The sequence below is a fragment of the Mastigoproctus giganteus genome, chromosome 4 (assembly GCF_048544385.1).
Source record: "Mastigoproctus giganteus isolate SK-2022 chromosome 4, ASM4854438v1, whole genome shotgun sequence".
NCBI classification, from domain to species: domain Eukaryota; kingdom Metazoa; phylum Arthropoda; class Arachnida; order Uropygi; family Thelyphonidae; genus Mastigoproctus; species Mastigoproctus giganteus.
This window is the reverse complement of record NC_143578.1, coordinates 243021310-243047144: the sequence shown is the minus strand read 5'-3', so window position 1 is coordinate 243047144 and position 25835 is coordinate 243021310. Positions and strand designations below refer to the sequence as shown.

Genomic DNA, 25835 nt, shown 5'->3' with positions numbered 1-25835 from the left:
CTAGTGCAGCATAAGCCGCAGGCTTCCTTGTACCTTATGGCTAATAATAATAATAATAATAAGTTTATTGTAACCCCTTTATGTAGCCAGTATACCAGCCAGTTAACAACGGGAAATATATTTAAATGAAAAAGACATGATTTATATGTCTTTTTGTGATTTAGGCTATTGTTTTCCATAGGAGATGTCCTACTCTTGGTTGTGATGGATCCGGCCATGTTAAAGGAAAGTATTCCGTCCATCACAGAGTTTCTGGGTGTCCTCTAGCTCAAGGAGCTGCAGATTCCAGCAATGGAGATGAAAGTCCTTCTAGCAAAACATCTTTAAAACGAAAAAAGTAAGCCATTGTGTTATAACTTGTTAGCATTGAAATACTTTTCTTAACATATTTCTGTTTGCACATTATTTAACTGTGCTTGTTGCAGTAATTTTCCTATAGTTATTAATATGTGCAATGCACATTGTGAAAAGCAAAGTAACCGATATTATAATAATTATACAGAATGGCCCTGGTTATGTGAAGTAGCATATTATTCATGGGATAAGCTCAGGCATTGCAAATGCAAAAAAATGTGGAGCAGAAAAAATACTGTTTCATTATCAATTGTTTACTAATTTTTCATAATATTTACCAATTTTTCATGTTCTTACTGTTTGAAGTACAGGTGACCCTCATTTAACGCTGATAATTCGTTCTGGAAAAACAGAGTGCTAAGTGAATCCGCGCTAAGCGAGCGCCGCATTCCCATAAGGTAACACATGTATTTGTGAGTTGCGGTCGGTGCCATAGGATATTTACTAATCAATAATAAATGGTAGTGAAAAGATGCACAAATGTTGGTCAAAATATTTAATATTCAAATATTTGCACATAAAATATTCTGCATTACATACGTATATGTGGTAACTACTTACATATCAAAATTAAACTTAAAATTCCAATTAAAATCATGAATTTAATTGATAAATTTAATCGTGAAAAATGTGTCGATTTTGGGTTGAACTTTGTTCAACCCAAGTTGCGTTACCACCCAACAATAAAGTCAACTGATCCTTCGCCGCTTTGAAACCTGGCATGTTTTTTTCTTCTTTCAATATGAAACTTCTTTTAGGCATTCGTTTCCACAAAAGTCCTGCTTCATCTATGTTAAAAACTTGTTGAGAAGTATAACACATAATATCCCTCTTCAATAATTTTAACAAGTTCTTTTTTGAACTTGTTAAATCGGCTCCTTGATCTGCACTTGCGGCTTCTCCCTGGATTTTAAATCCATTCAACCAGCTCTTACTAGTTTTAAATGGTTCCACATTTTTTTTTTTTTTTAGGTGAGTTTTCTTCAAATCATTATATTGGCTAATCTCTCTCTCTCTCTCTCTCTCTCTCTTTTATAATATTTAACTTAACTAAATTCTGCACTGGATATTATTTTTAATAAAATTAGTTAGTCTTTCCATTTCAATCCTAATAGCCGGCCTAGCCCTAGTTGCTTGCAATGGATATTGCAAGCAACTAGGGCTAGGCCGGCTATCTTTCCCACTGCTAAAATTAATTCTTTATTTTGTTTTATAATTGTTCTTACAGTTAAACTTGCAAGTCCTAAATTATGGCACACATCTGCTTGTCTTTGACCGGAATCAATTCGCTTCAAAATGTCTAATTTAATTTTCAAATTCAGTCTTTTTCTTACATTTATAGTCTCCGTACTGCGTCCAGACGCTGTTGCTTTTACATTCTTATCGGCCATTATTTATTAACTCTTCGAAAATGTAACTGTGTTGGTTGCATTAATTATGATACAATGTTCAGGTAAACTGTTCGTTACGCACGATGGCTAATACTGTACTGAGTTATGACTATACTTCGGATAAATGCATATAACACAAATATTACAAGCAATATACTTGATAATTTTTTAAAATGTTGATCTTGGAACTACGTAACAAGTCACTGTACTGCAATTAAATTAGTGTGCGAGAAAATTTCACTGAGCGTGGGAAAATTTCTCAAGTTGGCGTGGGAAACATTTGTTTTGCTATTCATTTTCAAGCTATCGACTCCATCAAATGAAACGATTTCGTTAAATATGCCAAAAATCTGTAAATGAGTGTTATAGTGATCTGTGACAGCGTTATAGTCAGATACGGGTTATAATATATGAACAGCGTTATAGCGAATCAGTGTAAAGCAAACCGCGTTATAACGGGGGCCTCCTGTACAAACTTTATTCACTTCAATAGGAACCCAAACTAAAAAGAGTATACCCTTTATTCAGCTGTATTTAGCTGTCCACTCTCAATTTATAAAATTGAATTCTGCCATCTTGTGACAGTCACTATACATTCAGGGTATAGTTTTATGCAATTTAAATAATCAAAGCGATCTACAATCACGTTATCTATCCAGTTGTGGCCCCTATACTTAGAAAAATAATAAATCACCCTCACTATCTAAGCAGGGGCAGAAATGGAGAGGAAATCAAAAATTTATAGAATATATGTGTATATGGTAGGTACAAAATTGGATATATAATTACTAGGCACTGCAAAATTAAGCATCTAAATTAAAATGAACATCTAATTCATAATACTGGATAAGGAGAACAGAAATATATATGCATCATATACATTTTGTTCAGTTAATCATCATATGATTGAATGCACTTGTTACACCATTCTAAAAGTTTCTGAAAAGAGCCAGTGAAAGAATCCAAAGAGAAGATGTTCAGTTTGGCAGTTGCATTTTTCTTTATATTGTCAACATCCTGAAATCTGTTTCCTTTGAGGGCACCTTGGAAAAGAGGAAGTCTGCTGGTGCTAGATCAGGAGAGTAGGGTGGATGTTTGTTTCATCAGAATTGTCTTCAAAACAAGTGTGGAATGGGTGGGGGCATTGTCATGAAACCAGAACCAGCTCCTTTTCTTGAAATTGCAGCCTCAACCCAGGAAATGCAGCACATAGACCTTACCATTGACTCCCCCCCCCCGGTACAAATTCCTTGTAAATAATGTTTGTCGAAAAATGTGATCAGTATTGTCTTGATATCCTGAACTTCTGTAAACGAATAAGGAGACAATTTGTCAAATTCTGCATGAAGATGTAGGGAAAAGGAAGATGATGGACCTTGGTGATGATCAAGTGTATTGTTGCTAGAGATGAGTGTTGCATGTCCTGATGCACTTTGTCTCTGCATTGTACTGAAACACCCAACACTCATCTCTAGCAATAATACATTTGAGGAAATTAGGATTGTCTTGACAAGTCTGGTTAAACTCTTTGTATGATGATACTTTTCATGCAAAGACTTCAACCTTCTGCTTGTCTGTGAGGTTGTGCAGCACAAATTTTGCACAGACTTTCCTTTTCCTTAAATATTCTTCAGAATTTGATGACTTGCCGTCTTATTCATATCTGACTCATCAGCCGTCATTCTGTGAGTTAAACAATGATCTTTTGCCACAGTTTTTCAAACATTTGCAATTCTAATTGATGGATGCCGACTTCTCGGAGCATTGCAAGCATCCTCACATCTGTTTTTGAACCACATATACCAATAAACACATTGGTATGACATAATGTTTCATCGCCATAAATAGTTTTTAACATTTCATATGTTTCTGTTGCAGAATTTCCCAGTTGAAAGCAAAATTTGATATTTGTTTGTTGCTCCATTGCAAAATCATGACACAGAACATTAATGCTACTAATGAAACTGGTTGTTACTTGCAACCTGTCAGCCTACTACATAATCTCTATACTACCATCTGTTGGAGGAAGTTTGAACTATAAAATACCACTTCCATTAGTTTCAAACTCATTGAACATGGCTAACAGCAAAATGACAATTATACACTTATGCAAATTGGATGATCTTGTAAAGCCCTTCACAGCCATCAGGTGAGGGGATGTTTATATAACCTAATTAGTTTTGGAATATTTTCAGAGGCTTAGAGAGAATGGGCTATGTCTATTTATTTGATGTTTATGTTTATATTTCAGCTCTTCATCTAGCAGTTTTTATTTTAATTAGTTTTTCACCCTGGTTTTCATTTGATGGCATTATTTTTTAATATATATATTCTATAAATTTTATAATTCCCTTTTAGAATTTTTGCTTCTGTTTAAAAAGTGAGTGAATGAGTGATTTATTATTTATTTTATTCTTCCTCTTCCAGTTCCAGATGTTGACAGAGCATAGAGGTTGCAGATGTCTGAAGTATTCATTTCACTTCATTAAAATGCTATTGGATTCAGTAGTCACCAGTGATCCAGCAGTTTTACTCCTGAGGAGATAAGATGCTGCCAGTTGTCTTTTTCTATTTTTCTTTCTTTGCTTTCAACAGTGACTTAATCAGATTCTGTATGAGAGCATTTGGAACCTCTTAGATTTGTAGAAAGCCATGAATTATATCTTTCTATTTTTCATATATTTTTATACAGTTGACCCTTGAACAACACTGGTTTGAACTGTACGGGTTCACTTATACATGAGGCGCCTCCGTAGCCAGGTGGGAAGGAGCAGTAGTGCGTAGCACACGCTTCTTGATTAGACTGGGGTTCGAGCCCGTCACCACCAAATACGGAGGGTGCGGAAAGATCAGGGAATGACCACCGCATATCCCGGAGCAATATGGCCTTAGTTGCTAATGCTCCTAAAAACCAAATAACAACAACAACATCACTTATACATGGATTTTTTTCAATAAATATATCGGAAATTTTTTGGAGATTTATGACAATTTGAAAAAACTTGCAGATGAACCATGTAGCCTATATATATATATATATATATATATATATATATACATATACATATATATATCTTTGTATATAATAGCTTAATTTTTGATGTTTGCACATGAGGCGATGTATGCATAAACTGAAGAGAAGAAAAAAGCAAAAAAGTATAAAAAATCATATTAAGTAAATAGTACGAGATGAATTAACAACCTAATAATTGTATCCTGTTTTAAAAATGAGTAGCCTACAGCTAGTATATTATAAAAAGTTAAAATTTATCAAAACTTATACAAACACTTGCAGACCGACCATACATGGCACCATTCACAGTCGAAACAAACGTAAAGATGCAGTATTAAATCATAACATTTACTGTAGTACATACTGTACTACTGTAATAATTTCATAGCCACCTTCTATTGCTATTGCGGTGAGCTCAAGTGTTGCGAGCATCTGCCAGGGGCAAAGGTTGATGACGTTGTAGAGCGAATATCATCTTTTAAGGGCACAAAAGGTGATATAGTTGTACACGTTGGCACTAATAATATTAAGAGTAGGAGACAGGCAGAATTACTTAACAAGTACAGGTCACTGTTGAACAAAAGCCGAGAATTAGGGTTGAATTTGAAAGTGTCTGCAATTCTGCCCAGACACGATAGGAGGGAGTATATGATGAGAGCCTTGTCGATCAATTCAGCCCTGGAAAGATTGTGCAAGGCTCAAGGGGTAGAATTTTTTTCAGCCTGGTCTGTACTTGTTAACAGGAGAGATTGCTTCTACAGGGATGGGATACACTTAAATAGAAAGGGTGTAAGAATATTTGCTGATGCTATCGAGGCAGTGTTAGGTGGGTCGGAAAACTGCTAGCTTGGGGGGAGAAAAAGACCAATAGATTGACAGTAGCCACTGGCAGAGGTGAAAGAGATTCTGCACTGCTTCTATTAGAATGAGCAGAAGTCTGAAAAACAAGATGCATGGTATTTCAGAGACTGCTGGGAGCCATTGCGGTACAAGTAAACACATGGGTTGTGTTAGTAGCTAAGAATAGAAACAGGTGCAGGTATACTTGCGTGTACACCAATGCTAGGAGTTTAGTAAATAAATTTGATGAATTTGAGGTATTGCTCAAAACATCGAAGGCAGATATTGTTGGGATATCAGAGACGTGGTGTCACACAGATATAAGGGATGCGGAACTGCAATTTGGGGAGTACAATGTCTACAGAAAGGATAGACAGGATAGGAAGGGGGGAGGTGTTATGCTATTAGTTAAGAAACACATAAAAACCAAGGAAGTGAAGCCAGTCGACATCGCTGGACAGTGCAGTGTGGAGTCAGTTTGGTGTGACATAAACATTGGGAGATCAAAATTGAGAGTAGGAGTGTGCTATAGGCCTAATGACTGATGAGTATAATAAGGAACTGTACAGGGAAATAGAGTGGGCCAGTAAATCAGGGTGTCTTATAATGGGAGTTTTTAATTTCCCAGATATTGACTGGAATTTGGGGGCTGGTTACTCACACACTAGCAGGGTTTTTGTGGACTTATTGGATGATTGTTTTCTACATCAGCATGTTCGGGAGGCAACTAGAGGGAGTAATACTCTTGATTTGATTATCAGCAGTGATTCTTCATGCATTAAGAATCTGCAGATAAATGAACCACTAGGTGGCAGTGATCACAGTGTGCTGAAGTGGGATTTACTCAAAGAGGTAACTACCATTAGGGGTAAAGGGAAGGGTTATTGCTTCCGTAAAGGCGACTACGATGGACTGAGACAGTATTTAAATTCTATACAGTGGGACCAACTGATGATGTTACCAACAGCAAATTCAAAATGGGAAGCATTCAAAGAACTTATCTTGGAAGCTACTAGGCTTTACATACCAACTAAGAAATATTGTTCAAGGTTTAGGCCAAAATGGATGTCAGATGAACTAATGAGGCATATGGCAGAGAAGAAAAATGCATGGGATACATACAAATTAACACATGACACAGAAGCCTATGATAGATACAAGTTGATATGCAACCAAGTTACAAAGGAGGTTAGGCGGGCGAAGGCAGATTACGAGAAATCCTTGGCAAGGGATGCAAAGAAAAACAGCAAAGAGTTCTTTACTTATGTAAACTGTAGAAGGAAGGGGATGAATCAGATTGGTCCACTTGATATTGATGGGTCAAGTGTTGATGATCCTGCTCAGGTAGCTAACAAACTAAATGAATATTTTGCATCGACATTCACACATGAGGAGTTATTCAGCGAGGGGAATGCCAGAGGTGTATTCAACTCTAGCAGTAAGCTACAGAATCTTGAAATAACTGGGAGTAAAGTGGAGGAGAAACTGTTGAAGATAAACACAAGAAAGGCACCCGGGGTGGATGGGATCTATCCAGTTATATTAAAGGAGGCAGCAAAGGAAGTAAGCAAACCCTTAGCCATAATTATGAGAGCTTCCTTGGACTCAGGGGAGGTACCCATAGACTGGAAATGTGCAAATATGACCCCAATTCACAAAGGAGGATCAAAGGCTGACACAAGTAATTATAGACCTGTGAGCTTAACTTCTGTTCCAGGAAAATTAATGGAGGCACTGGTTAAAGAAGCACTGCAGGATCATTTAGACAAGACTTCAGTTATAGCTCAGACACAGCATGGTTTTGTTAACGGGAAGTCTTGCCTGACCAACTTGATTGGATACTATGATGCAGTCACAAAAGAACTGGATGCAGGGAATAACTTTGATATTATATACTTGGATCTTAGAAAGGCTTTTGATACTGTTGCACATGGAAGACTGCTACACAAATAGGAGCAGTGTGACATTGGAGGCAAATTGCTGCTATGGATAAAGGGGTGGTTGAGGGGGAGAAGACAGAGAGTGGTAATCAATGGACACTGCTCATCGTGGACTGATGTTATTAGTGGAGTCCCTCAGGGCTCAGTGTTGGGTCCATTATTGTTTTCTGTATTTATAAATGATATTGATGATGGCATATCGGGCTTAATGTCCAAGTTTGCAGACGATACAAAGGTTGGCAGGGTTGTCAAGGACACTACTGACACTATGCTGCTGCAACAGGATCTGGAAAGGTTGAGCAGATGGGCTGAGAGGTGGCAAATGAAGTTTAACATTGACAAATGTAAAGTACTACACATGGGAAACAGCAACCCCAGAGCAACGTATCAACTCTGTGGTACAATACTGACAGTGGTAGAGAATGAAAGGGACTTGGGGGTGGTTGTGCAGGCAGATATGAAGTTCTCTGAGCAGTGCAGATGGGCTGCAAGAGTAGCTCATGGAGTATTGTCAATGATATACAGGAATTTTTCCAGCAGGGATAAGGAGGTGATTATTCCATTGTATAAGGCAATGGTCAGGCCACACCTAGAGTACTGTATACAGGTCTGGAGGCCTCATTTCAAGAAGGATGTAGAGCTGCTGGAATGAGTACAGACAAGGGAAACAAGATTAGTGAATGGAACAAAGGGGTGCTCTTACGAAGAAAGGCTTAAGTTTTGCAAATTACAGTGTCTGGAGACTAGGCACCAGCGAGGTGATCTGATAGAGGTGTATAAAGCCTTGAATGGTTTAAGCATGCTCAATGCTGATGGGATTCTTCCTCTAGCTCAGAAAAATCACCTGAGAGGGCATAAATTCAAATTGAGGAAAGACAGATGTAGGATAGACGTGCGGAAATTTGCCTTTAGCCAGCGGGTGGTTGGTTGGTGGAACAGACTTCCATCCCTTGTGGTGGAGGTTGATAGCCTAAATAAGTTTAAGGCTCAGCTGGACAGGTATTTTGAACGAACAGAGGGGTGAAGTGGAAGTGGTTTTTTTTTTTTTTTTTTTTTGCTGATGCTGCATAAGCTTGCTTTCTTGCATCAAATGCCTCTACTAATGCTAATGCTAATCTGCTTAAAACACCGTGTGATGCTAATCATCTTTGCATGAGCAGTTCATCTCTCCAGTAAATTGCGTATTGCAGTAAAAAGTGATCTCTTGTGGTTCTCACGTATTTTTCATCGTGTTTACTGGAATACCGTAAACCTTGAATAACACCATGGGACCCATGTGAAGTGCCACTAGTGATGCTGGAAGTGCTCTCAAGAAGCAGAGAAAAGTCATGACATTACAAGGAAAAGTTGAATTGCTTGATATGTACCGTAGATTGAGGTCTGTAGCTGAGGTTGCCCGCCATTTCAAGATAAATGAATCCAGCGTAAGGACCATTGTAAAAAAAGAAAAGGAAATTCATGACACTGTCGCTGCAGCTACACCAGCAGGCGCAAAAACCCTGCACTTTTATGAAATACCTTTTTTTATCTCCTATTGAAAATCCAGCTTTTATGTGGGTGCAGGTTTGCTATAAGAAAGGCATACCTATAGACTCTAATATGATTCGAGAAAAAGTGAAGTCATTATATGACAACTTAAAGCAAAAGGAAGGTAAAGGATCTAAAGCTGGAGAATTTAATGCCAGCAAAGGATGGTTTGATAATTTTAGAAAGAAGTTTGGCTAAAAAAATGTCAAGATAACAGGAGAAGCAGCTTCTGCTGACTAAAAAGGCAGCAGACGAGTTCCCAGACACTTTTTTTTTTTTTTTTTTGTTAGTTGTTGGCGCATCGGCTTCTATGGCCGTAATGCACCTCCCAAAGTTTTTCAATTTACTCTGATCCAAGCCCGAGGCGGGATTCGAACCCACGACCTTTGGGTTGCCAGGCAGGCACTTTACCCACCCGGCTAGCCCGGTCGGCCCAGACGCCATTAAGAAAATCATTGAGGAGAAAGGATATCTGCCTGAATAGGTTTTTAATGCAGCCAAAAGTGTCCTATTCTGGAAAAAAATGCCACAAAGGACATTTATTAGTAAGGAAGAGAAGCAAGCACCAGGATTTAAGGCAGGAAGAGATAGACTAACTCTACTGGTTTGGTAAAATGCAGTCTGGTTTATGATCAGGACTGCCCTTATCTATAAAGCTATAACTCCCAAGCCTTGAAGGGAAAAGATAAACACAAGCTGCCAGTCTTTTGGTTGAACAACAAGAAAGCCTGGTCAACGAGAACCCTTTTTCTGGATTGGTTCCATTGATGCTTTGTCTCTAAAGTCAGGAAGTACTTTGCCAGTAAGGGACTGCCTTTTAAAGTTATTTTTATATTGGACAATGCCCCTGGCCACCCAGAACCCCACGAGTTCAACACTGAAAGTTCTGAAGTGGTCTATTTGCTCCCAAACACAACATCTCTAATTCAGCCTCTAGATCAGGGGATCATAAGGACCTCTAAGGTGCATTACACATGGTACTCTATGGAAAGGATTGTCAACGCCATGGAAGAGAACCCCGATAGAGAGAACATCATGAAAGTCTGGAAGGATTACACTATTGAAGATGTCATCGTTGTTATAGAAAAGGCCACGAAAGCCGTCAAGCCTGAAACAATAAATTCCTGCTGTAGAAAACTGTCCGGATGTTGTGCATGACTTACGACAGAGCCATTCAAGGAAATCATGAAAGAGATTGTGGATATGGCAAAAAAAAGGTGGGGGGGGTGAAGGGTTTCAAGATATGGATTTTGGAGAAATTCAAGAGCTAATAGACACCATACCAAGGGAATTAACATAAGACGACTTGATGGTGATGAGTGCTTCCGAACCAGTGCCAGAAAACAAATTGTTAGACAGTCTGGCAGAAGGGTTGTGATTATTGAAGACTACTTTTGACTTTTACGACATGGACCCTTCTATGATATAGGCACTGAAACTAAAACAAATTGTGGAAGAACGATTGATACCGTATAGAAACATTTTTGGAGAAATGAAAAAACAAAAGACAGACAGACGGAAATTACAATGTATTTCCGCAAAGCTACACCGAGTGTGCCTACCTCTCCTGCCTCCCCTTCCACCTCCTCTGTCTCTGCCACCCCTGAGACAGCAAGACCAACCCTTCCTCAGTCTACCCAACATGAAGATGAGGAGGATAAAGACCTTTAAGATCTTTATGATGATCCACTTCCACTTAATGAATAGTAAATAATCATCATGCCATAGAGTTAATAAACTTATCTGTTGTATATGTCTTCGTATGAAAATCTAATAACTGTACGGCAAGAACTGTGAGAGACGTTTTTGTGTCATCATCGCCTAAGTATTCATCGTGTAGAACATCGTGTGCAAGACTTGTATGGAAGTGGATAGCCTATCCTTACATAGGCATAAGGCGAATGATATTTAATATAAAATTAATAATGTGTTAGTTTTCTTACTGTTTTATAACTTTGCTTTCAAAGAATTACATTACCTTACTGTATGCCTCTTTCTCTCGTAATTGGAGAAACTGCATATCAGCCTATCATCACAGTTAAGTGGTTTTTTTAAAAATGTAACAATGTTTCCGATACTGTATTATGAATATGACTGTAATACTGTATAGCAGGGGTGGCCAGCAAGTCGATTGCGGATTTAATTTTGGTCGATTACAAAAAATTTTAAATATACAGTCATCCCTCGATTTGTGCACCTTGTGCAATGAAATTTTTGAGATGGTAGATCGCAGCACCTTTTGAAGGAAAAAAGTATATCGCATCACAAATTAAGTTGGCCACTCCTGGTGTATAGGCTAGGCTACTGTGAAGCAATTGTATCGATTACACTAGGCTACCATAAAGCAATCATATTGCTGCTTCTTCATTATCAATGCACGAATTGTTATACCTGTAAATAAATATGAATTTCTTTTTCACATTATCTTTTCATTTTTGATGTCTAGTTTTAGTAATGTGTATAACATCTACAGTGTTTTGTATTATATAAGACAATATTGATGTAGGTACTGACAAACAGACTATTCATCTTGTAAACAGATGACGTAAACTTACAGTAGAGTACTGTAAATGTGTTTTCTCTTCTTTATGATTTTCTTAATAACATTTTCTTTTCTCTAGCTTACTTTATTGTACGAATACAGTATATAATACATATAACATACAAAATATGTGTTAAACGACTGTTTATGTTATCGATAAGGCTTCCGGTCAACAGTAGGCTATTAGTAGTTAAGTTTTAGCATTAGTAGAAGCATATGGTGCAAGAAAGCAAGCTTATGCAGCATCAGCCAAAAAAAAAAAAAAAAAAAATCCTCCCATTTCATCCTTCCATTTGTTCCAAATGCCCGTCCAGCTCAGCCTTAAATTTATTTAGGCTATCAACTTCCACAACAAAAGATGGAAGTCTTCCACCAATCAACTACTTGCTGGCTAAAGGCAAATTTCCGCACATCTATTCTACAACTGTCTTTCCTCAATTTGAATCTGTGCCCCCTCAGGTTCTTAATCTGAGCAAGAGGAAGAATCCCATCAGCATTCAGCTTGCTCAACCCATTCAAGGCCTTATACACCTCAATCAGATCACTTCGCAGGTGCCTACTCTCGAGGTGCTGCAATTTGCAGAACTTAAGCCTTTCTTTGGTAAGAGCACCTCTTTGTTCCCCTCACCAATCTTGTTGCCCTTCTTTGTACTCGTTCTAGCAACTCTACATTCTTCCTAAAATGAGGCCTACAGACCTGTACACAGTATTCTAGGTGTGGCCTGACCATTGCCTTGTATAATGGGATAATCACCTCCCTGTCCCTGCTAGCAAAATTCCTATATATCATTGACAAGACTGTGTGACCTGCCCTGGCAGCCCATCTGCACTGCTCAGCGACCTTCATATTTGACTGCACAATTACCCCCCCCCAGGTATTTTTCTCTTTCCACTTCCCTGAGTGTAGTACCACACAGTTGGTACGTTTCTCTTCAGTTATTGCTACCCATATGCAGTACTTTGCATTTGTCAATGTTAAACTTCAGTTGCCACTTCTTGCCCATTTGCCCAACTTATCTAGATCCAGTTGGAGTAGCATACTGTCTTTACTGTCGCTAACAACCCTGCTAACCTTTGTATCATCTGCAAACTTAGACATTAAACCTGATATACCTTCATCAATATTATTGATAAATATACAAAACAACAATTGGCCCAACACCAAACCCTGGGAAACTCCACTAATAACATTTGTCCATGAAGTGGACAAATGTTATTAGTGGAGTTTTTGGGGAGTCAAAATATATATATGGATTTTTGACTGTGCAGGGATCGGCACCTCTAAACCCTGCATTGTTTAAGGGTCAACTCTATATTTATATTTTATTTTTATTATAATAGTGGTTTTTATGTTCCCATCTTAATTGTTCATTTATTTTTTTTATATGTTTCCGAACTATACACTGTGTAATAGATTCTTAAAGAAAATGACCTTATGCGCAGTAACCTTGAATTTATAAAAATATTCATACAAATATTTTGACTTCATGTAGAGCAAAAAATATAATAATATAAATTTTTTATCTATTACATAACATAATATTAATTTGTTTCTGATTTTTTTTTTTTTTTTTTTTTTTAATGGTGCAAACATCAACTAATGCTTAACTAAAATTATTGCAACATATGTAGGCTGTTTGAAAAGTAAGGTAACGATTTTTTGGGAGAAACCATGTCATTTTCATTAGTGAAAATGTTGCATGAATAAAGGCACATTTGCAATGTTTCTATTTTCTTGTTACAGGGTGCTGTACACTTTTGTTGACATTAGGTGACTAAACCAAAATAAGGACAAATAAAAAAGTGCATGCAATTATTAGGGAAGTCAAACTAACATGGACCCCCAGTGCAAAGTGTATGTGGTTCCCCCCCTTGTTTTTTATATGTTTTGAGTGTGCTTACATGTAAATATGAAGGTTAAAAAGCAGCAATTCAATTCCAGCATATACCAATTCTATAAGATAAAAAATTAATAAAATAAAACATTTGTTTAGTGTGTAAAGTTTTTGCCAATTCCTAAAGATGAAGTTAATTACTTAAAAATTGTAATATTAAGGTCTCAGCCTGGTCCCCCTTGAAGAATTGAAGGAACTAAAATGAGACATGCACAGTCCTATTTTAGCCTTTCTTCTAGGGATAGGGGTGTCCAGCCAAGATCTTAATATTATATTTTAAGTAATTAAATTTTAAAAGCATTTTATGACAGAAGTATGACTCTGTACATGAATCTGACAGGTGACTGTGTCAAAAAAGTAACGCACTAATCTGTCTTCATATTAGAAGGTTCTTTGATTAAATGTCTTTTCACAAAAAGATCTGTTACTTTAGTTTCCTTACTTTCCAAACAGCCTTTGAACTAATCAAAGCAAATATTTTTCATTTATTTGCTATCCTTTTACATCTCCATCAAACCTTCTTTCAAAGAATTCAGTGCATATTGCCTTATTGCATTATCTAATATTCTCATCATGTTACAGAATAATATTTATATTTTTATGATCCCTATATGTTTTTTTTTTTTTTAGATATTTAATACGCTCTTTATATTTCTTTTTTCTAATGTAAATTGTTATTGCAATTAAATACATTTTTTTTTTCTCTCTAGAACCAGGGTTCCTACTGATTATGGAAAGCTTGCTAGAATGGAAGGTAAGATAGTATATGTATATCAAAGAGGAATTAATTCATGTTGCTTTTGCTGAATAAGATAATGTTAGATAAAATTACAGGCTGACCTCGATTAATGCAATTAATTTGTCCAGCGAGCACATCTGCAAAACAGAAACTCCTTAATCAAATATAATAATCAATAGGAAAAATTATAATTGGTCCTTGACTTTCAGGAATGTCCATAAAGAATTTTAAAAATACCTTTTAAATAACTTTTTAACTGTAACTGTATACCATATAAAAGATAATGAAAATAATTATAGAATTAAATTTATATTAAATTATGTATTATTAAAAAATATATATTAAATAAAAATATATCAAAACTACATTTAAAAATTAGGATTTTTAAATGCAGTCTGTAAGTGACTTTATTAGCGGGAGACAAACAAGTAACATGTCTTCTTCCGATGGCTGATAGAACACACTGAGGCGGGCATTGGGCAAACGCTTATTTATTGCCCGTCTGATGCACGGTAAGCTTAGTGATTCAGATTCAGGTCTGAATATGATTCAGATCTTTTACAACTATCACATAAAAAATATCACGTTAACTGGAAATTTGCATTGTGTAAAGTGAAAAGTGGTATAATTTTTTCAAATAGTGGTAACTAAAAAACACGAAATTCATATATATATATATATATATATATAGTAGAAGTAAATTGCAATACCTGCATTATATTGCAGTACCTGAAAACTACTGAAAAAAAAAAAAAGACAAATTAAAAATGTCAGGACGAATTAATGCCATCATGTTAGATTAAACATTACATACTCCTGCTAATATAAGTACCACGTTTCTATATTTATATTTTAACTATATAGCATAATATTAGTACGTGACCATGGCCTAAAAAGGAAACCAAATATCCACCATAACTAGCGAAGCCATACTTAATCCAAAATTAATAACACATCAAGTGTATCATGATGCCGTTACTGCACAAGGCTTACATTGAAAGGCACGTCAACTTGGGCTAGCGCCTCTGAACAGAAATAGATGGCATATATTGAGAGGCCCAAGTTGACGTGCCTTTCAGTGTAAGCCTTGTGCAGTAACGGCATCATCATACTCTTGATTTGTTATTATTTTAATTTTGGATTAAGTGTGGAGAATCATGGTACTTATATATATAGGAAAATAAAACCTGGTTAATTTGAAGTTCAAGAGACTAAAATACATTTATTTAAATTTAAACAGGTTCAAAGTATCTGTGCAAGATAAAAATAATGTTAATATTGATCAACATTAATTTTTTAAGTCAGATACTATAACAGAATTACCTGTCTTTAACAATAGTACAGAATTTTTGCAGTTTTTTTACAACATTAAAGTTTTGGAAACATTTCCTTACTTTTAAACATGATAAGGTTTAAAAGTAAGGAAAGCACATGGATCTGATAGTACCTTGTTATACTGAAAGAAGCACTATATTATAACAGATAACGGTCTGAAGCACCAAACCCATATCTCTAATAATGAGGAGATTTTTAACTCTAAAACTCAAATGAAGCTCTCTAAAGATTGGGAATTTCCAAATATCTATTTCATGCACAAAGGGATTGACCTGAAAGTCTGATTTCTGCGGCAGGAAAAATTATGGAATCTGTGTTTAAGGATCCAGTCCAGGGCCATCTTGATGTTATAAGAAGGGAAGATTTGTTCAAGAAAGATCTTGTCTTATCAATTTGACCAGTGCCAGTAAATGCCACATTCTGCATCTGAGTCACATTAATTCCAAAAAAAAAAAAAAAAAAAAAAATCAACTTGAAAGAAAAGGGTACTTAATTGTTCTTGTAGTAGGGTAATATGACATCAGTGACTAATGTCATATTACTCTGTGTATACTGTCTGTAAATTGAATGTGTTCTGTGATTGACTTTCTGTTTGCTCTATGGTAGGGCGGATTTTCGATTTGTACAGAGTGAACAGCTGTTTGGAAGAAAAGTAATGCTGAGAGCGAAAGAGAAAACCAAGTTTTTTAGATGCAGAGGAAGCAATATTTGTAATTTGCTTGTGCCAAGGGAGATTAGAAGTCAGGGTAATCCCCAAAAGAGAGATATCATCTTGCCTAGAAATCGGAGTGCCACCAAAGATAAGCATAGAAGCAGAAGAATCCTTTTTGCGAGATATAAGATAAGACTGAGTTTTAGAAGGATTGAATTCAACTAAGTTGTCATTGCCCCACTGGGGAATTACCTGGAGATCAGCATCTAAGGAATTGGTAGCAGATATTCGAGAAGTTGAAGCTGATTGAGCTGAGCAAGGTTTCTCAAAATGTAAAGTGGAATGCAATGTGCTATCATCGGCACAACTATGGATAGGATTTCCAGTCAATGGAAGAAGGTCATTATATACAAGAGAAAAAGAGTGGGGGAAGAACTGAACCTTTGGGGACACCAGCATTAGTGGAGAAGTTAGAAGACAGAGAGCCATCTATCATCACCCTAAGTGAGTGATCAGAGAAAGAGAGAAAACAGGATAACCCATTACAAAAAAAAATGTGGCAAACCATAAGATGGAAGCTTGTTTAGAAGACCTTTGTGCCAAACACGATTGAAAGCCTTTGACACATCAACAGAGCAACTTGCTTGTGTTTCACCTAACTTTTCCATTGAATTTGTCCATAAATGGGTAACAAAAGCCAGAATTTCACCAGTGGATCGACACTGACGGAATCCATACTGGCGATCGTTGATCAGATGGAAGGTTTCTAGGTAGTTTAAGAGGTGGCAGTTAATTGATTTCTCCATTATTTTGAAAGAGTAGAAGTAATTGCAATGGAACGATAATTGGGTGGGAGGTATTTGTCACCTTTTTTAGGAACTGGCTGGATATGAGCATATTTCCAAGAGAATGAAAAACACCTTTGGAATAAGAAAGTGAAAAAAGGCGGCAAAGAACAGGAGTAAGTTCAGGAGCTTAGGATTAGAGAACAAGTGGAGCAATACCATCAGGACCTGGAGCTTTCTGAGCATCAAGATTCATAAAAATCCTTCTGACATCCTTTTTACGGAAGACTACAGGAGGCATTGAATAGAGCATGTTGGGAATGGAGGGAGGTGTTTTACCAAGATCATTAATACATGAGTTGGAAGAAAAATGGGATGCTAGCAGGTCAGCTTTATCCTCTGTCAAAACAAAATGGACCATCTGGTTTTGACAAGAGGTGGGAGCAGAGATGCTGCAGCCAATTGCTTTGGCAAGGGATGCTCTACCATTAGGGCGAGAAGCAAGTTTTCTACTCTTAGCCTGTTCAAAATCTAGTTTGGACTGATTAATAACTGCTTTACAATTGTTGTGAGCTTTGGCGTAGGAAGAAAATGAAACTGAAGATTGGAAACAAACCAATTACGATATGCAACGTTCTTTTCTTGAAAAGCCTTAGCACATTTATTGAAAAATCAAAGTTGAGATATAGGGCGAGATTTTGAAGTGGGGTGTGGAATAAAGGATTCCATTCCTACAAGAATAATTTCACTGACATGATCTGAGCAAACGTTGATATCAGAAGTATTGAAACAGTAATCTGACCAAGAAAAATAAGAAAAGAAATCTCGCAGGTCATCCCATTTTGCATCCTTGTAATGCCAAACAACATGAGGTTGGGAATAGCCATGAGATAAAGGCTCCATTGGAGAGGAGACAATCATCAAGTTGTGATCTGAAGGGTTGTTTGTGAGAAAAATCAAGCATGTTGGCTGTATGGTTAGGATTATCCGGTATTCTGGTAGGTAAATGAACAATCTGTGCGAGGTCATTAGAAATTGCAAAATCCTCAGCATCTCGACCAGCTTGGTCAGTGTGACTAGAAAACGGAAGCCAGTTGGAGTTGTGAACGTTAAAAATCACCAAGGAAAATTAATTCACTGTTAGGAAGTTGGACTGGAGAAAGTCCACTTGCAAAGAGAGGAAGTCAAAGAGCGCCAAGTGATTAGTGGAGTTGGGAGAAAGGTAGAGACAACAAATGAATTTGACAGAATGAGGTAGAGAGATTTTAAGCCAGAGAAGATCAAAAAGAGGAGATTCCAAATTACCAAGTCTCTGACAGGGAATATCAGAATGGACATATGTACAAGTACCACCTTTGAGGTGAAAAGAATCATACAGCGAATAATTTGGGCAACTGAGATGAGCAGTAGTTGAATCAACCGATAACTGAGATTTTTATCAGAAAAAGTACATGGGGTTTGGCAGACTGCAAGTGGAAACGGACATCATTGAGATTAGAACTGAGACCACGTATATTTGTGAAATGAACTAGGAAATGTTTGGGAGGTTTAGATCTTTTCGCAGATAAGCTTACTCTATTAGTTTGACAATTCATGGTGTATTCAATAGTAAGAAAAAGTGTGTGTGGGGGGGGGGGACATGCTATATGATGTAATGAAATTTTTGGATATGGCATACACATGGTAAGAATATACCCAGATCCTTGACATAATGTGGCCTCAACAATGCTTCCCTCCCGCATACACACTACTCGGACTCACTATCTGGCAGAGTAGAAGTTGCAAGATTATACACTAGCTGATCTGGAAGCCTCCTAGAGAGTTACCAATATGTTCGATGCAGTGTACTAACTAGTGGCCGGCCTGCGAACACCGTTTTAGTGCTCTACCCTCGAAATGTAAGGAAGATTGGATCTTGCCATGGTGTCCATCATAACCTTAAAAGTCATCAGTTATACTGCATGATGGAAGATGGAAAAGATTGGACGGGTTGACCAGAACTTAGCTCTGGAGACTAAACATGAATTCCACCACTTCAAGCCTCCAATAAGCAAAATGGTGATATTACACCAGTTGATGAGAGTCATCTGCCACCTAGTGTTGCCTGGTAATACGGGTGGCATTTCTCCATGTGGTGTGGGCACCACACCTTGATCCCTGGTCACGTTATTTCACACCTGGATGGTCACCCACAGTGTGCATGGGAGTTATACCCAGGATTGCTAACATTCCCACCATTGTGAAGGTGCAAGCAGAGGATTTGGCTGTCACAGACTATTCGGACTTCACCGAAATTGGGTCCACTTGACTTGAGTGTCACCCGAATATCAGTTCCATCAGGGTTTTAAACTCCCAGGTAGCAAGTACAGCTTCTCTGGCATATCTGAGAGAATGTCCGCAACAACCTTAACAACACTAAAATAAATCTAACAAATATTTTTATTATAATAGAATTCAGTGTTGGTGATGCAACATTTTTTAAATGAGTGCTGCGCTATTCTTTCTGGGATTAGCTTTCAATCTGTTGATACCCATTCTGCCAATTTTGATGCTGGCCCTTGCTTAATTTTTCTGGAAGGTGTCAGCCGAAGGTTATCAGTCAACAGCCAGGATTCATATTCCTTTCTCAAGTAATCCTTAAAAATTATTTTCTCTATTCCCGTGGGGCTTGACAATTTCTCCGGGTTTCAATTACATGCCTTGTCGAGTGATGGGTAATCCTTTTGTGTGTATCTCCATTACAGTATGTATCACAGCTTCATCGACTTGTGGAAATCTTCCTTTCTTAGGTCCTGTAAAGCACTTGGTTGTTGCTTTGCACTAATATATGGAATTGCGATCATTTCTTCAACGACGAACATTTACTTCACTAATGTAAAAATTTGACCTGCAGCTCTATTTCCATGTTCTTTTGCATACGCAATAACTTTTTGTTTCAATGCAGCTTCGTAGTGCAGTCTTTTTGACAACATTTTAATGTGCAATAAGGGATCAAAATTAATCATTTCTTGATTAGACTGGGGTTCGAGCCGTGCCCACCAAATACAGAGGATGCGGAAAGGTCAGGGAATGACCACAGTATATCCCCGGAGCAATATGGCCGTAGTTGCTAATGCTCCTAAAACCCAAACAACAACATCAAAATTAATGAAGTACAGTAACTCCATTTCTTATGTACTTTCGAAGATACAAACAAAACTTCCATTTTTTCACTGAGTAAACTCCACTATAATGAAATAATGGTGGCTTCACATTTCGAAAGCACGTGAAATCACCCATGCCACTTTATTCTCTAGTGGAATTGGAGAATGCGATAACGGTCAAACTTGGAGGCGGGGTTTCCACATAAAAACAAAACGTGGTGCCGTGTGCAAAGCACGGGAAAATTAAAAAAAAAAAAAAAACTGCGATTGTAAGTTGCCATTGATTCTAAGATGCACCCTGTTTTTAGAGAGGTTTATAAGGGGTTAAAAAGTGCATCTTAGAATAGAAGAAATACGGTAATATAATTTTCTGATATTTCATAATTTCAAACCACAAAAATTATTAACAGTTGAGATATTTAGTTTTTACTTTCAACATATCAGTTTTATACTTGAATTGGGATATTAACATTGCTATGAAATTTATGATTTAATATACTTTGCAACTTTCAGATAAAGATGATAAGTCTTTCATTAGTCTTCAAGAAAGTGTACATAAGTCAGTATTTGAAGTGCCTCCTATTCTTAATCCTTCACGTGAAATGCCTCTCTGTTGGGAATATCATTCTAAACTTCTTCCTGGAGTTGCTCAAATTACAGGTACCATGGTCAGCAAGTGGTCTGTTGATGAGGTAGCAGATTTCATATGCACACTGCCAGGTTGCTATGATCATGCAAAAGTGTTTAGAGAAGAGGTGAGTTTTAAAAGAGAAATTAACATTTCACATTTAATATGTTGAATTTTCTTTTTACTATGATATTTGAAATTTTATTTTAACATTGTAACTCAGCACAAGCAATTTCCTCCACCCTATGTTTGTACTTTGTCACTTTTTTCAGACTTTGGAAGCATAAGTTCATGTAGCACTGAAAATCTAGTAAACCTTTACCTCAAAACTCTGTTAAGTTCTGAGGTTAACTGCCATTATTACTTTACCTGTAGTTCAGGAGGATTTATTCCCAGTTCACAAAGTGGGATCAAAGGGTGACAAGTAATTACAGACCAGTTAGTTTAACTTCTGTTCCAGGTAAAATAATGGAGTCACTGGTTAAATATGCATTGCAGGATCATCTAGACAAGACTGCAGCAATAATTCAGACACAGCATGGGTTTGTTAAGGGAAAGTCTTGTCTGACAAATTTGATTGGATATTATGATGTGGTTACAAAGGAACTAGATGCAAAAAATAATTTTGATATCATATATTTGGATTTCAGGAAAGCTTTTGACACTGTTGTGCATGGAAGACTACTGTACAAATTGGAGCAGAATGGTATTAAAGGTAAGTTGCTACAATGGATAAAAGGATGGTTGAGTGGGAGAAGACAGAGGGTGGTAATCAGTGGGTGCTGCTCTTCGTGGACTAATGTTATTAGTGGAGTCCCACAGGGTTCAGTGTTGGATCCACTGTTGTTTTGTATATTTATCAATGATATCGATGAAGGTATATCAGACTTATTGTCAAAGTTTGCAGATGTTACAAAGGTTGGCAGGGTCGTTAATGACAGTGTGCTCCTGCAACAGGATCTAGAAAATTTGGGAAGATGGGCTGAGAAGTGGCAACTGAAGTTTAACCTTGACAAATGCAAAGTACTGCATATGAGTAGAAGTAACCCCAGAGGAACGTATCAACTATGTGGTACTACACTTAGGGCGGTAGAAAATGAAAAAGACCTGGGAGCAATTGTGCAGTCAGATGTGAAGTTTTCTGAGCAATGCAGACAGGCTGCAAGAGCAGGTCATGGGGTTTTGTCAATGATATACAGGAATTTTGCTAGCAGGGGAAAAGGAAGTGATTGTCCCTCTGTATAAGTCAGTGGTCAGGCCATGCCTTAAGTACTGGAGGCCTCATTTTAGGAAGGATGTAGGGTTGCTTGAGCGTGTACAGAGAAGGGCAACAACATTGGTGAGGGGAATGAAGGGATCCTCTTACCAAGAGAGGCTTAAGTTCTGGAAATTGCAGGGGCTGGAGACTAGGCACCTGCGAGGTGATCTGATTGAGGTGTATAAGGCCTTGAATGGGTTGAGCATGCTGAATTCTGATGGGATTCTTCCACTTGTTCAGATTACGAACCTAAGGGAAATAAATTCAAATTGAGGAGAGAGCTGTAGAATAGATGTGCGGAAATTTGCCTTTAGCCAGCGGGTGGTTAATTGCTGGAACAAACTTCCATCTATTGCAGAAGTTGATAGGTTAAATAAATTTAAGGAGGAACTGGGCAAACATTTAGAGGGAATGGTTGTGTGGATTTTTTTTTTTTTTTTTTGGCTGATGCTACATAAGCTCATAACACTTGCTTTCTTGCATCACATTCCACTATTACTATTACTTTTCATGAAACTTTGCTCCTGCTGCATACCTGTTAGCTTAATCAAGAGAAGATTAGGTGTTGAAACCTTAGCAACATTCTGCTCTTTTGCATTGTGTACAAAAGGCCTGGGTTTGAATCTTATCAAGATGAAAGGAATTTTTATGAGCCCTTTTCACACTATTATCAAGTTAGGACAAAGGTTGCATAGTTTTATGAATGAACTCCATGTTTCATTTTCATTTCCTGTGAATACAATTGCACAGACATAATACAAAATAAAATTATCACAGAAAGCAGCGTGCCAGTTGAAATTTTAGGTGGTTTAAATCCTGCTGGATTTAAACTGCCTAGTAAATGCAATGGTCTTAATGCTCACAGCAAGACAGCTTCAGTAATAAAGGTGTATTTGTGAGGCTGTATTTCACTTCCTGCATTGAAATAATTTGAAAACAGTTCTATATTCACAGCTTTGGAGATATTTTAGCCCCTCTGGTGGTGTTGGCCAAAATTTGGCTGTCAAAACTTGGGTTTATGCTCGTCTTAGAGGACACTGTTATCTATCAGCCTGAGTTAATAGTTTCTTTTTGAACAAATGGCCTCACCAGTTAAAGTGATTCTACCATTTTCTTATTAAGGCTATGTCATGACATCTAATTTCAAGACTGCTAGTCTGTTATCATTTGACTTGTTCTTACTGGAAAATTGTATACAACTCTGTGGTTTTCAAATATGGAAATTGAAGAACTTCACTTTTCCATAAATTTCCTTAGTATTTCACTACTTTTAAAAATGATGGTTAATTATTTAAAATGGTTAATCATTTATTTAAAAGGTGAGACACTGCTGAGATAGCTTGTTTTTGGACTTATTGTATCATCAGATTGCAGGATGTCTTGTGACAATTTCTTGGCAGAACAGTAGTGAATTTATAAATGGGCAGAGCTTATTTTCTTAAAATTTGGTATGATATACTTTAAAGACACTGATGTTATACTTTAAATCAGTGGTGGCCAACCTTTTACATACCATGCGCCAATTTTTTCACATACAAGTTCAGATGCGCCATACAACTCAAGCACCTTTTCTACCTTTCTTACGTTCATGGTTGGAGTTGGAAAATAGGGATAGGGGTAGGATCTGCTTCACTTAGGGGAGGAAAAAGAATAACTCAAACACTCAACTAAATTAAATAATGTACGCCAGTTCAAAAGACACATGTTTATTGGAGCACCAATCTACAATAGTGAGAGATGATCTCTTGGACGAGAGGGCGACCGCTGTCTTGGAACCTGCCGATGGTGCTACAGCTGCTGGAGAGTCTCGTTTGGTGAAGATAGCTCTGTACCACAGTTGCTGGATGTGATGAGAGAGAGAGAGAGAGAGAGAGAGAGATGAGGTTGGAACTTCGGAGTCATCTCTTCTCTCCGCTCGCTAGAAGGGGTCCAGGCATATCCTTAATAACCTTTTTAATAAAAGTATGTTTATGACATAATTAACATTTTTAAATGATTTTAATTATTGTATGTAAAGCAATTTCTATTACATTACTTACTATTAATGAGACTTGAGTCTGTTTGGATTTTGCTAGTCTTTCAATGTTTGGTGTTAAATTTGTAGTAGGTGGGGAAAGCTCCCCCCCACACACACACTATTTCTTGAGTTGGCAAAACGCGATTTGGAAATGCGATTGATGGAAATTTCTCGTAGATGAAAATACCTCAAATTTATCATTTCATTGTTTAATTTTAACTTGAAAGACTTCTGACAAAGGATCTATTTGTATATTCTCAGTCCCCTGAAAAAGTCACGTATTGCATTTATTTTCCCACTTGTGCATAGAGCCGGAGGCAACAGCCATACAAAAGTATGGACGACTAGGTGCTCGATATATTTTCATAGCCATAGATCACTTACGGTTAAAATTCATTTTTTTGGAGACTATTTAATTTATTTCTTTTGCTAAATTGAGGGAATTGACATGTTTATGTGCGTGTAAGTGAAAGAAGGTGGTGAGTGTCTTAAGCCATATGCGGAAGGACCTGAAATGAAAGGAAATAGAACCAAAGAATCGGCAATATGGGCTTTGGATACTTGAGAAATTTTATGATGAAATGCACCACGTTCGGCACATGTGCCATAGGTTGGCCACCTCTGCTTTAAATCAACATTAGTGACATTCTGTTTTGATTGGCTTTTCAAGCTATTTCCTGTTTGATCTGCTACTGCAAGAATATCACAAAGAGTGAAGTTGTTTGTTGTGAGCTCCCATGTAGAATGGTTCAAAGTTAGAACCTTGTATAAAATAGCTAATCTTGTTTTACAATTTTGCTTACATTTTCCATTATAAAAACTTATAAAAAAATTTATAAAGTTACCTGTTAGGCTGAAAATCTCTGTAAATTTTTTATTAATTGAGAATGATGTAGGAAAGTTGAACAATCAGTGGACATTTTTCAGAAATGTGTGCCTGTTGTCAGCTATCCATAAATGTATTATTTTTTCCAAGTATTTTTTTTTTTTTTTTTAGAAAAAGCGCTTAATAAAAGCATTCTTTTTCACTATTTCTTTCTTTTACAATTCTGATTTCATATTTTCCAAATAATAATATTAATAAAAAAAATATATATTATTTAACCAAATTTTAATATTTGAAAAGAAATTATATTTTTTCTTTATTTCTTTTTTCAGCAAATAGATGGAGAAGCATTCCTGTTAATGAACCAAACTGATATAGTTAGAATTCTTAATGTGAAATTAGGACCAGCCCTGAAAATATACAATAGTATCCTAATGTTTCGAAGGACTCTGGATAGTTAACGTACAATACCGGAGTTATATCAGCTAGTCTTGTCTCATCTCATCTCTCATCCACACTTATACAAAGAATACACACACTCGTGCATACATATTGGAGTGTTCAGGGGGTGTTTGCTCATCATACTGTGATTCCTTACCATGTTGAATTTCATCGTTGCATATCTCTTTATGAAGTGTTTATGAAAGAAGTAGTTTAATCTTGTGTCTGTTGATGAAACCAGTGTGAACCTTCATTTTGTGACTGCGTCGCAAAATGTTAAGCTTGTGTGACTTTTTGGCATTAATGAAAGAGTATTGGGATGTGAAGATGATAATTCTAAGATTAGCCTTGTTGAAGGATTGATTCCAGTTTTGTTAATATTATTATTATTATGGACATGTACAGAAATGCCATATATGCAGAACATTGGCATTTATGTAAAGACTGGAATTTTTGTCAAAATACTTCACTCTAATCTTACTAAATTATTTTACTTTTCTTTTCTTTGC

At 36.9% G+C, this 25835-nt stretch overlaps 1 protein-coding gene across 1 annotated transcript in view; it reads left to right on the top strand.

Moving 5' to 3' along the window:
* The window catches only part of l(3)mbt (lethal (3) malignant brain tumor), a 195801-nt gene extending 170230 nt beyond the window's left edge, over positions 1-25571 (top strand). Inside the window, exons 15-18 of the mRNA XM_090372140.1 lie at positions 182-337; positions 14213-14256; positions 20670-20911; positions 25218-25571. Coding sequence (XP_090228266.1) covers positions 182-337; positions 14213-14256; positions 20670-20911; positions 25218-25346 — 571 coding nt within the window. The 3' untranslated portion in view covers positions 25347-25571. The remainder of the gene's footprint in view (positions 1-181; positions 338-14212; positions 14257-20669; positions 20912-25217) is intronic.
* The last annotated feature ends 264 nt before the right edge of the window (positions 25572-25835 follow it).